Source organism: Rhinopithecus bieti, unplaced genomic scaffold (genome assembly GCF_001698545.2).
Source record: "Rhinopithecus bieti isolate Rb0 unplaced genomic scaffold, ASM169854v2 scaffold_31127, whole genome shotgun sequence".
Classification (NCBI taxonomy): Eukaryota; Metazoa; Chordata; class Mammalia; order Primates; family Cercopithecidae; genus Rhinopithecus; species Rhinopithecus bieti.
In genome coordinates, this window is record NW_016813970.1 from 767,646 (window position 1) to 780,693 (window position 13,048).

At 37.4% G+C, this 13,048-nt stretch overlaps 1 protein-coding gene across 1 annotated transcript in view; it reads right to left on the reverse strand.

The window, feature by feature from the left end:
* The window catches only part of SDHAF3 (succinate dehydrogenase complex assembly factor 3), an 80,397-nt gene extending 74,995 nt beyond the window's left edge, over nt 1–5,402 (reverse strand). Inside the window, exon 1 of the mRNA XM_017849333.1 lies at nt 5,139–5,402. Within this exon, the coding sequence (XP_017704822.1) occupies nt 5,139–5,312 (174 nt within the window). The 5' untranslated portion in view covers nt 5,313–5,402. The remainder of the gene's footprint in view (nt 1–5,138) is intronic.
* Between the last annotated feature and the right edge of the window lie 7,646 nt (nt 5,403–13,048).

Below are 13,048 nucleotides of genomic sequence, written 5' to 3' on the forward strand. Positions count from 1 at the left end.
CACCATGGAATACTATGCAGCCATAAAAAAGCATGAGTTTATGTCCTTTGCTGGGACATGGATGAAGCTGGAAACCATCATCCTCAGCAAACTAATACAAGAACAGAAAACTAAACACCGCATGTTCTCACTCATAAGTGAGAATTGAACAATGAGAACACATGGACACAGGGAGGGGAACATCACACACCCAGGCCTTTCAGGGGGTGGGGGAAAAGAGGAGGTAGGAGCATTAGGACAAATATCAAATGCATGCAGGGCTTAAAACCTACATGATGGGTTGATAGGTATAGTAAACCACCATCGTACATGTATACCCATGTAACAAACCTGCACGTTCAGCACATGTATCCCAGAACTTAAAATTTAAAAAAGCAAAAAAGTACTTCCTTTGTAGCAGTAACTAGGAACAAATATAGATGGAAAAAAAAAAAGATAAAAGATAAAAAAGAAAAATTCTAGCACTATATGACTACTTTCATTCTCTTAACTCCTAAATGTTAATGTTCTATCTTTGACCAACTTCCCCAACACTATAACCAAAAGGGGCACTTCCACCCACATCTTTGGTCCACCAACTACAGGTAGTAACTTCCAAATCTGTATCTCCAGCCACAATCTGTCTCCTGAGTATCAGACCAACATATATCTCTCTGAACATCTTCACGTAACTGTTCCATGAGAATGTTTAGTACAAAGCACACCAAATTGAACTCATTCCCAATCTGTTCCTCCTATATGACTATTCTGGTTACTGGTATCATGCTCCAAACCTGAGAGTTATCCATTCTGTTTTCTTCTCCTTCACTAATACTGTATTAGTCAACAAGTCAAGTTCCAATCTACTTTAAAAGGAAAAAAAAAAATTCATACATCTATATCCTCCATTTTCAAGGCCTCTGTCTTGGTTTAGGCATATACCTATTTGAGACTGGGATTACTACATCCATCTACTAACAGTTCTCCCTATTTTCAATCCGGCTTTTACTTCAATTATTCCTCTATGTTGCTGCCAACATGATCTTTCTAGAATACAATTTATATCATTTCCACCATTTAAGAAGCTTTCAATGATTCAAAATAAAAACTTAAAACCCTTAGGAGAATATCCTGTCTCCTGCCACCTCTTTAGCTTTATTTCTTCCTCATCTTCCATGTAAAACACTAAATTCCAAACACAATACTGCAGTTCCTGGAAAAAAAGTCATACTGTTTCTTACCTCGATGCCTCTGCATATGTTATTCCCTCTTTCTAAAAGGTTCTCTTTTTGACATGGTAAATTTGACCTACTCAAGACTTAACCATCTTGTATAGCTTTTGACTTCCTCCATTCCTCCTTGATCCCACAGCATTTAATAGACACTCTTTCATACTATATTGCAATTGTCTATCCTTTTCTACTAAACTTTGAACATTGTGAAAGTAAAAATACATTTATTATTCATTTTTGTGTCCTAAATGCCTAGTACATTGTCTGGAAATAGCAATTGATCAAAACTATCTGAAAATGTTTATGCCTTTTCTAAAACAAAACACTTAAAAAACATTCCCCAACAGACACAGAACAAAACAGGTACTTAAGAAAACAACAGGAACTAGGCAAGAGGCAATTGAGAAAATAAATGGGACAGAAAAGAAAATTAAACACATGAAGTCTCTTCAGGTAGCTCCTGAGAGCACACTCTTGCGTGCTCTTTGTTTCATATTCTCTCACCAACATGTTTTATCTATTTAATCTTCAATGCTTATTCTGATTTCCTAGAAAATAAGTGGTAGGCACAGAGAGAAAAATAGAAAGCCTTACTTAAATCAACTATTCCTCAAAATTGAGCAGTCAGAACTTTTAAAATGCCATAGTAAGACCCCTGATCTATGGAGTCTCAACTTCACTTCTAATAGTTACCTCCTAAGAGTTGAGATTACAATGCACATTTTACAAACCAGTTATCGTACACTCTCCCTTAATAGATTCCCAAAAACTCTTCCTGAACTTTATTTTTTCTCTTATGGAGAGAAATTATACAAATTCACTATTTACTCTGTAAACATGCTTTTACATTTATATACTTAAAATACTTTCCTTCCACGTTGCCCCAGTTGGTCCTTGAACAAAAACCTCCCCCAGCTGAATTCTCTCTACTATTATATTGCCAGTTTTCCAGGATCACAAATGAAAGGAACTAGAGAACTCTTCCAAATACGGGGCCTCTAGTGTTCTTGATCCCTTTCTTTTCTTCAGTGGTAACTTACCCAACGTTGCCCACTGATGTAAAACAAATTCAGAATCCATTCAAGTTCACAATTAAGTTTAGATATGTGTGAGGGATTGGGATTGTGTAGACCAGACTCTACATAACGTATCAAGTTAGAAATCCACAAGTTACTCTTAGTTTGATGTAAACGTAACCATTAAGTAATATTCAAACAACAGGTGCCAAGTTTGTAATGAGCACTAACTGAAAAATAAAGGCATACAAATCCATGTCATATCTAGCAGTATCTAGTATAACAGTCATAAATTAGATGTTTTGAAGAACATGTGGGGGAAAAAAGACTTGGAAGTCTTAAATATATTACTCTCTGGTGATAAAACTTCTCTAGCCAGGTTTTTTTCCCCCTCCAATCATTAGCTCTTCTCTAGCCCTACTCTGTCAAAAAGACTAGTTCTTCAAGTATCTTTCTTGGTAGGATCCAACCTACCACGTCTAACTCCCAGGCTTAGGTTAAGCTGCCTTGCAACTGTGATAATTATGTTATCCAAAGAGATCACTGTGTTTAAATTTCTCTTTACCCAGCTGCCAATTCATTAATTCCAGTAGATCAACAATGGTCCCGGAAGACAGGAAAACTGTTCTCTACAGACGTATGTCAACTAATAAGTCCAAAAGGAATGAGCGAACCCAATGGCAAAATCCATCAATGAATGCTAAGATTAGTAGTCATCTGAAAGCCTGAGAGTACCTACCAGATATGTATTAATTTCAAAAGTGAAATAGTAAGTTTACAGTAGAGACACCAGGCGGACTATTACTTTAACCAAGTGATCACAGTTATCGTCACCAGTAAGAAGTCATGTTAATATCACATGACCTCTGACATTAAGTGTTGAGAAGAACACTTCAGCCCCTGTGGTATTCTCAGTAATGCGTAACATCAATTAAACCATGAGAAAACATCAGACAAACTCAAATTGAGAGGCATTCCACAAAGTTAACAGACCAGTACTTTTCAAAAAATTATCAAGGTAATGAAAGATAGGAAGACGAGGAACTCTCACAGAATGGAGATTAAGGAAAAAGAATGACTGAATGCATTGTAGAATCCCCATTGGATCCTGGAACAGAAAAAGGACATTAGTGAAAGGGCTGGCAAATTGTAAATAAAGCCTGTAGTTAACAGTATATTGTAGCAATGTTAATTTCTTGCTTTTGATCACTGTACCCTGATAATGTAAGATGCTAACATAGGGGGAAACAGGATGTAGGGAACTCTGTACTGTCTTTCTAACTCTCCTGTATGTCTAAAATTATTCCAAGAGTTTTAAAAACCTCAATTCCAGTTACCAAGCCTACTAGGTCAACTAACACATTTTTTATTTATGCAGTTCTTTTTTATACCCTCTTTCTCTCCTACAACCTATTATCAATTTTTTTTCTGAGTTGCTCCTCTTTCCTACTTTTTCCCTAAAAGGCTTCCAAGTGCTTACATTTTAAGACTTCTCAAAAAAACCTTATTTCCTCCCAACAGAGAGCTACTCTCCTTCCTGTACGGCCACAAAATGACCTACCTTAAAAGATGTAAAATACTTTAATACAGTATCTTATAGCTTCGTAACAATTGGCAACAAACAAGTGCTTGTAAATACATTTACATACGTAAATTTTGAGATGCATAAACACTTATTATTTTATAGATGAGAAAATAAGACCAGAAAAATTAAGTGATTGACACTTAATATTAATAAATGTCAGAGACTGAATCTGAATCCAGTTCTTCAGGCTCCAAAACCAAATTACCGTATTAAAATAAAGTGCTCTGTACCTGAAAAGCTTCAACTTCCTTGGCTTCAGGCAAGCGAATTACATCAAATACGCCATGATTTTCAAGAAAGTTCTAAATTTCCCGATTGTTCTAAATGTCGCTCTTAAAAGCTTCAATAATTATTCAAATAAGAATTCTGGAAATCAGTGCAAATTTTGTGCTCACCCTAACCATTCTTTTGATTTTTTTAAAAAAAAGCAGACTTTAGTCAACTCCCCTTCAACTTTTTAGGCCGAAGAATCGCTTACCTCTATTTTCATACCAGCTCCAACTCATGCTTTCAAATATCTGAGCTGTCATTCCAATCTCTAATTCCATTCATTTCTTCACATTTGCAAATGAAAACTTGGGGCAATCCTGCAGGGCCCCGAGCCCCACGAAATACTCTGAATATCTTTTGTCCTTCACTCAAAAATACCCCAAAAAAAGTCAAACGACTTACTGCTAATGCATGTGTCTGTTTAACATTTACCGCAATGGTGCAGGGCGATGTAACACTGACTTGAGACCCCGGAGGAAACAACTTTCACCTGACTTCACTGGCACCAGCATTTTTCTCCTTCACAGTGTGTAATCTCCTGCCTTTTGTAATCTATGGTCTTTTTCATGTTACCTGATTTCTGTATCAGCCAAGTGAGAAAATTATTTAAACCAAACCAAAACAGCTGAGATTAAAGAAATCATAAATTACGGAAATAAGCCTTTAAATGTGAAAACTAATAAGAGAAGCACTAATTTATTAATGGGCGCTTACTATGTGCAAAGGCACTTAAAATAACAAAAAGCTCCTGAAGTCTTTGAACACTTAACGACGACTTGCTCATTTTTGTGACCTCCTACCCTCATCCTTCCAGCACCTGGCATCTGCAGGAGCTGAAAAGTTGAGCTGAATTGGGGACGCTGAAGTAACAGGATATGCTCCAGTGAGAAACCCGTGGGAGAAATTTTGGAAAGTGTTATCGAACAGCATTACGCTGTTTAATTCAAACAGAACAGGTTGCTGCTCTGTTTAACCCCGCATGGGGGACTGGAACGAGAAACCGGGACACCGAGGGACCCCAAAGGTCTTGGGCAGAGAAAAGGGGGCGTCACTTGCCTCCCATTCCTGCAAGAAACGCTGGGCCTCGTCAGAACCAACGATCTTATGTCTCCTAAATTCGTCTTTCACGTACTGGTCGCCCAGGGCTTTGAGGTCCGGAGGCAGAACACGGTGCAGCTGCAAGACGCGCTTGTACAAAGCCCGGACTCGAGAAACGTGCCGCCCCGGCATAGCGCCGCGGGTCAAGCGACGACTGCGCCTGCGCAGAGGGAAGAGCCGTTCCAGCCCTTCTGCGAAATTGCTTATTAGTGAACCGGAAGGCAGACGAAAGAGGGCGCGCGACCTCTATCCGGTTTGGTCCCTTCCAGAATCAGGTCCTTCCGGAAACCCAAGCTCCGATGCGGGCGGAAAACGGGTCGGTCCTTCTCTAGAAGGGGCGTGGCCCTCGTGGAATCGCGCCTGCGCCTCGTTGTGGCTTCTTCTGGGCAGCGTCCTGGCGACACAGGCCTTGAAAGAGGGAGGTCAGTCGTGGGCAGTTGTCACTTCTCAGTCCCACTCCACTGTCTTTTTCATGCAACTTCGTTTCTGTTCCTCCTACCAAATTTCTTGTTCCAGTTTGTTTTTTTCTGGTTTCCTTTGGAGTCAAGGAACATGTGTAATAAATACCTCTTTCAAGAGCCAACACTTGTGAAAATGTGAGAAAACATTCTGCCAATGAATTAATTAAAAAAGGAATTAATTGAGCCAAAATAGAGTAGAAAGGGTCCACAAAGCATTGGATAATCAATGCTCAAAAATAGCAGATGATGGGTGAAAGAGAAGCCAAGACAAGTGGTTAGTCCTTGAAAAGTGGAATCAAGCAATAATAATGACAACCTTTATTTTATTTTTTTACAAGCTGAACAGTGAGCTACATTTTCAGGACAAAACTTCCTCTGTTTCCCTGACCAATTTAGGCTGATCGGTGTTGCTCTTGTGGTAAAAATAGCCATGAACTGAAAATAAGATCACAGTTGTATTTCTGGCCACCAATCTAGATCACTACACCTCATGCAGACCTTTCCTTTATCCTTCCTTCATGTGTTTGTTTTTTTTTATATGTTACTCTGCAAGTGATTTAACCGCTCTGTGCCCAGATTTTCTCACATGTAAATAAGCTGGGTTAGGTAATTTGCAGTGCTTTCCAACTTTACTAATCTCTAACCATGACTTCTCTCAGATTCCCTCCAAAATGTTTTGTAAAGTGAAAGAGAACATGTATCCACTCTTAAATAATTGCTTAAAAATTTTTTGTTTTAAAAAAGTGGGGTAAATGCCTTAAAATTATATATGTAACACATCGCCTAAGCCTTTCAGGGCACACAAAATATAATAACCACCTATAGCCATAGGGATGATCAACACAGCAACTGCATTATTCAGCGTACTGCTTCTGTGGACTACCTCACACAAAACTAGAAATGGAAGGAGACGGCTAGGGACAATTTTTGACAAGCAGATAAAGAATTTTGAGGTCAAAAGAGATGGAGAGAATTGGTAAATAAGGAAAAGTAAATTAAAGAAGAAGAAACACCTGCATATAGTGTACTGAATTGTTACTTTGTATTATACTCTTGTCTTGACTAAAACGTTGAAAATAAGTCTTGCTTGCAAATAATGCTAAAGCATTTTTCTCTCAAACGGAAGTGAGAAAGGAGTGGGGAGGGGGAGAAACTGATAACAAAAGATTTGGAAACTGCTTTACATCATTAGATAAGAACACAACGTTTTTACGGTCTTGAATTCAGTTGCATAAGTGGCTCAGTTTTCAAATTATAGTTACTCAAATTTCAAGTTCTAAATTATTGAGAACAATGAAAAGTCTGGGACAAGATACATCTTGAACCCGAACAGCTCTCACATGCTTAAGAGGCCTAGAGAGATGTACAAACTGGATCTAGCCATTGTGACTACCCATAGTCCCCCAAAACAACACCAGAAATTGTCTTTCATTTCCCACCTTACCTTGGAGTCTCAACTTTAGGTACATCATTGTGTGACGATGAAAACTATAAAAAGGAAGGTGTTATTTAACGTTTTTATATGGTATCTGATATGTCTAATTATTGAAATGCAGTGGTAAGATAGAAGATAGTCTTAAAACCAAAATTTCAAGCTTAAACATACTGTTCAAGGAATTAGAAAAGCAAATACATTAATGGAAAGTCCATTCTCTGAAAGTCAATTTAGAAAGCATAATAGTCTTTAGTATTTTTCTGAATTTCTGAAACAAGTTACATAAAAAATATCAAAGAGAAACTTAATGTGTTTGTATCTGGAGAGAAAATCAAACCATAAGGAATGTTTTTAAATGTTTATAATTGTTGATTATTGAGAACAGAAAATCAACTGAAAGTCCAAATAAAATGTTATATTTTATAATTTAAAGTATTAATGATATACTATAGGAAAAAAATGACCATTGCTTCAGAAGTTGAAAAACATTTAACAAATTCAACACCCATTCCTGATTTTAAAATAATGATAATAGCCGGGCGCGGTGGCTCACACCTGTAATCCCAGCACTTTGGGAGGCTGAGGTGGGCGGATCACCAGGTCATGAGATCAACACCATCCTGGCTAACACGGTGAAACCCCCGTCTATACTAAAAATACAAAAAATTAGCCGGGTGTGGTGGCGGGCACCTGTAGTCCCAGTTATTTGAGAGGCTGAGGCAAAAGAATGGCGTGAATCCGGGAGGCGGAGCTTGCAGTGAGCCAAGATCTCACCACTGCACTCCAGCCCGGGGGACAGAGTAAGACTCTGTCTCCAAAAATAATAATAATAATAGTAAAAAAATAGAAATCAATGAATTCTGCAACACAAAAGCCAGCATCTTAGTTGATAGAAAAACATCTGACAAAGTAGGCAAAATTTTGTATTAAAAGGGAATGGAAAAAAATCCATATACAGCTGACCCTTAAAGAATGCAAGGGTTAGGGATGCCAGTTAAAAATTCGCATATAACTTCTGACTCCCCCAAAACATAACTACTGTGCAAAAGGATAAACTTAAACCGCATTATCTTGTTCAGTTGATTATATTATTCAAATTTTCTATACTTTCTCTTTTGCCTCCTCGATCTTTCCATTTCGGTAAGTAGAGCTTTGGATTCACCCACTGTTGATCAGAAGCCTTATTAATTCCGTAAACAGTTGATTAACACATACTGTATGTGTGTTATATACTGTGTTCTTATGATAAAGTAAGCTACAGAGAAGAAAATGTTAAGAAAATCACAAGGAAGAGAAAATATATTTACAGTACTGTAGTATATTTATTAATACCATAAGTTTATGTCATCTGTTTCCAAGATGAATTGTATGTCAGAAATGACTGGCAACCAGAGGTGCAGCCCTCAATCTATGGTATATATCAAGCAATTTAACTTTTTATTTTAATGTCATTACTTTTTTCTGCTTCTTGGGAGTACTTCCAGCATTGCTAGTGGCACTTCACATGGGTCCCTTGGTGTTATTCAAGGTTTACTGTACTGCACTGGATGCAATAAAAAAAATGCAAGAACTGTGACAAATCTTTTTTTACTGGGATATGCAGTTTACTGGAGAGATGAACTGTTCACACAGAGATTATTAGCATCACACAGAGATTTTTTTGTTTGTTTTTTGTTTCTGTTTTTTTGAGATGGAGTCTCCCTCTGTCACCCAGGCCGAAGTCCAATGGCATGATCTCGGCTCACTGCAATCTCCGCCTCCCGGGTTCAAACGATTCTCCTGCCTCAGCCTCCCCAGTAGCTGGCACTACAGGCGTGTGCCACCACACGCAGCTAATTTTTGTATTTTTAGTAGAGACGGGGTTTCACCGTGTTATCCAGGATGTTCTTGATCTCCTGACAACGTGATCCACCCACCTCAGCCTCCCCAGGTGCTGGGATTACAGGCGTGAGCCACTACACCTGGTCCTAGCATCATACTGTTTTAAGCAGATACTTGCAAACTTGAGCTCACCAAAATAGCAACAGGAGGTGGCTATGAAATTATTACAGTATAACAGTATGAACCACCATTAATTTTGTGCAGTTATGATTTAATACTACACCTTTGTTTACATTTCTCTATACTGTGAATGGCCCCATATACTGTCCGTTCGTATGTGTCAGTTTTGATAAATTTTAGCTTTTTCTAATAGATTTGCATATATTTTATGGTAAGAAATGATAAAAATAAACTAGTATTTGCATTGTATTTTATGAATTTATGACATACCTCACATTTTCTTAATTTTAAAATATTTTAGGCTATGCAATTTGTGAGTTTTGTCAAACTGTCACAAATCTCCAAAAATTTTTCAATGTATTTTCTTTTTAATCTACATGTAAGTGGACCGGTGCAGTTCAAACTCATGTTGTTCAAGGGTCAACTGTATTTCCTTAGCCGTGCAAAAAGAATAAACTAAAAACTGCATTATCTGGTTCAGTTGATTATATTATTCAAATTTTCTATACTTTCTCTTTTTTTTTTGCCTCCTCGATCTTTTCATTTCAGTAAGTAGAGCTTTGGATTCACCCAGTATGACTGTGGATTTGTCAGTTTCTCCACATGAATGTATTTGTTTTTGGTTTGTGATTTTGGGAACTATGTTGTTAGACAAATTAAGACTTATGTATATGATTGTTATACTTTATTATACCTTTCAATAACATGAAATAGTTCAAGTTCCTTTCAGTATTTTTGTCATAAATTGTATTTTATCTGGCCAGGCATGGTGGCTCATGCCTGTAATCCCAGCACTTTGGGAGTCCGAGGTGGGCGGATCATAAGGTCAGGAGTTCCAGACCAGTCTGGCCAACATGGTGAAACCCCATCTCTACTAAAAATACAAAAAATTAGCCGGGTATGGTGACACTTGCCTGTAATTCCAACTACTCAGGAGGGCGAGGCAGGGGAATTGCTTGAACCCGGGGGATGGAGGTTGCAGTGAGTCAAGATCGTGCCACTGTACTCCAGCCTGGATGACAGAGCGAGACTCGATCTCAAACAAACAAACAAAAAATTATTTTTTTATCTGATATTAGTATAGTTACAATTGCTTTTGTTTTGTTAGTATTTGCTTCAATTTTTTTTTATGTTCAACTATCACATGTCATTTTGTTTTTCTCCTCTTTACTATAACTGGGTTTTATGCAGTCTCTCAGTTGATCAATTTAGCCTATTGTGTTTCATGGTCTGTTTGGATTACTCCCTGCTGTCATGTTTTGTGTTTTCTACTAACCACAATTTCCAGATTTTTTTCGACTGTATTGCCTTTTATTGAACTACCAGTTGGAAACTTTTAAATTCTATTTCTGTTGTTCTACTCATCACCCTTGCATTTTCAACATGTATCCATAATATCATATCATTCAAACAATATCTAAGGTTAATCAGTTCCTATATGCTCCTCCAGATAAGACAGGAACATTAGCATGATTTTATTTCCCTCCCTGCCTGCCCTCTGCAATGTCCTGTATTGATGTCAATTCCAATTGTAGGTTCAGATTATTGTTCAAATTTAGTTTCCCTAATCGTAGTTAGTGATACACTATCCTCTGTTCTCATCCTGTTCTGCTTGCTCTGTTAACTGTTTCCTGAGGTATAAGTACTTATATTCGTTGAGTTCATTGTATTTCCTGGTATTGGCTTTCCACAAATATGAACAATTCTGACCAGGTACTTACTTTTGTATTTCAGATGCCCAATTAGTGTGTCTCTTCTCTCAAGGGAAAGACAGGCTACCAAGGATTGTATGTCTGTCAATTTTCAGTAAGCGTAAGGGAGTAGAGACAATGTGCCACTAGGATACCTTGCCAGTCTGAGTATCTTAGTGGGTATCTTAGTCTTACACTTGTGGAAATTCCTACCCTCTTGTGTGCCCTTGTCATCCACTTAAGGGCACATTCTCATCTCTCTGACCCAATCTCCCATACCTATTGCCTTCACCTGAAGGCAGCCACCTGGCTGCTCCTGCTGTGGCACCCTAATTAATCACCCTGTTCGCTGCCAAGACCCTCCCTGCGCATAGTGTTTATCTCTTCCAGGTGTGGTACATTCTGGTAATCACTCTTAACTGCTTCTAGCCGTACTCATGTACTCACCTTTTGGGCTGAGCTTTCTTTTTCAATGAGATCTGTTCTCCATCACTCGGAATCTTCACAGTTTCTGAAGTTCAATTCTTACGGTACTGTTATCATCGTAAGATTACTAATGTAGTTCCCAATTGTGAACAACACGTTATCTCTTACATATACAAAGATATTTTACATAATTTGTTTAAAAACTGTTTAAAACAGAATTCAATTACTATTAAATTATTACTATTAAATTCCCCATCTTTTCCAATCCAGTTACTGCTTTTTAAAATACACATTATCTCGGCCGGGCGCGGTGGCTCAAGCCTGTAATCCCAGCACTTTGGGAGGCCGAGACGGGCGGATCACGAGGTCAGGAGATCGAGACCATCCTGGCTAACACGGTGAAACCCCGTCTCTACTAAAAAATACAAAAAAACTAGCCGGGCGAGGTGGCCGGCGCCTGTAGTCCCAGCTACTCGGGAGGCTGAGACAGGAGAATGGCGTAAACCCGGGAGGCGGAGCTTGCAGTGAGCTGAGATCCGGCCACCGCACTCCAGCCTGGGCGACAGAGCGAGACTCCGTCTCAAAAAAATAAAATAAAATAAAATATACATTATCTCATTTCTAAAGATTAGTAGGAATGGGAGGTTGAGGTGTTTCCAGTCTATTAACATTTGAAGAATGATATATTATTTATAGTTGCAAAAAAAGAATGAAATGTAAATGTCCAAAACCAAGGAATTAAGTAAATTATGATATAGCCATATAATAGAATATTAAATATGCTTTAAAAATGATGTTAATTATGATATTTTAATGACAAAACACATCAAATTATTGTTAATAACCAAGAGCAGGATACAAATATATATAATACATGTGGATTTTAGTCATTTTTTAAAAATAGAAACTCTAGAAGCAAATATGCTAAAACACTGGTAAGATTATGGATGTAGTTCCCAATTTTGAACAATAAGTTATATCTCTTTTACATGTAAAAGATATTTTACATTACTGGCTTAAAACTTGAAAACAAAGAATTTATATTACTTTCGAGTTTCAATAAAATCTTGACAAAAGCTGATCAAAATTAGATGATATCACAAAGAAAATGTAAATGAATTTTTTAAAACCAGGAATTTTACAGATCTTATTCTCTGACCACAATGCACAACATTAGAAAATCATAATGCTTACTATGTACCCACAAAATTAAAACTTAACACAAAAGAAAAGTACAACCACTCAAAATTCTAAAGCATCCTTCTACATAAATGTTAGAGCAAGGAAAAGGAACATAAAACAGAATATTTAGAAAATATTAAAAAGAGATACTTAAGGACTAGGAACAACACAAACAAAATGGATTATATTTCAAATTGTGTGATCATATACTCACGCACTCATCTAGAAAGACATTATAGATGAGTGGAATCTAAGCTGTGCCTTGAATAATGATACCGTATAGACAGGTTACGAAAAGACCTGAGGGTTTTTCAAAAGAGAAAAACAACATGAAAAGCAACACTGAGCTTGTGTTGTTAGAACAGTGAAGAAACCAAACTGATTAGAATAATGAATAGCCTATTGCAGGCAGAGTAGAAAATAGTCCTTTAAAAAATAGGAATATTTATTTGGATCCAAAAAGAATTATACATGTATAATATATAGTATTATATAATTACATGTCTTTATATATTTATTAATGTATAATTTTACAGGTGGTAAAATGGGCCAGAGAAGTTAAGCGACATCCTAAGTTGAATGGGTGTTGATTATGAAACTGGCCCAATTGTCCCATAAAACTGATGTTTATGGCTTCTTTTGAAAAAACATAGAAATTGACCCTCACAAGAC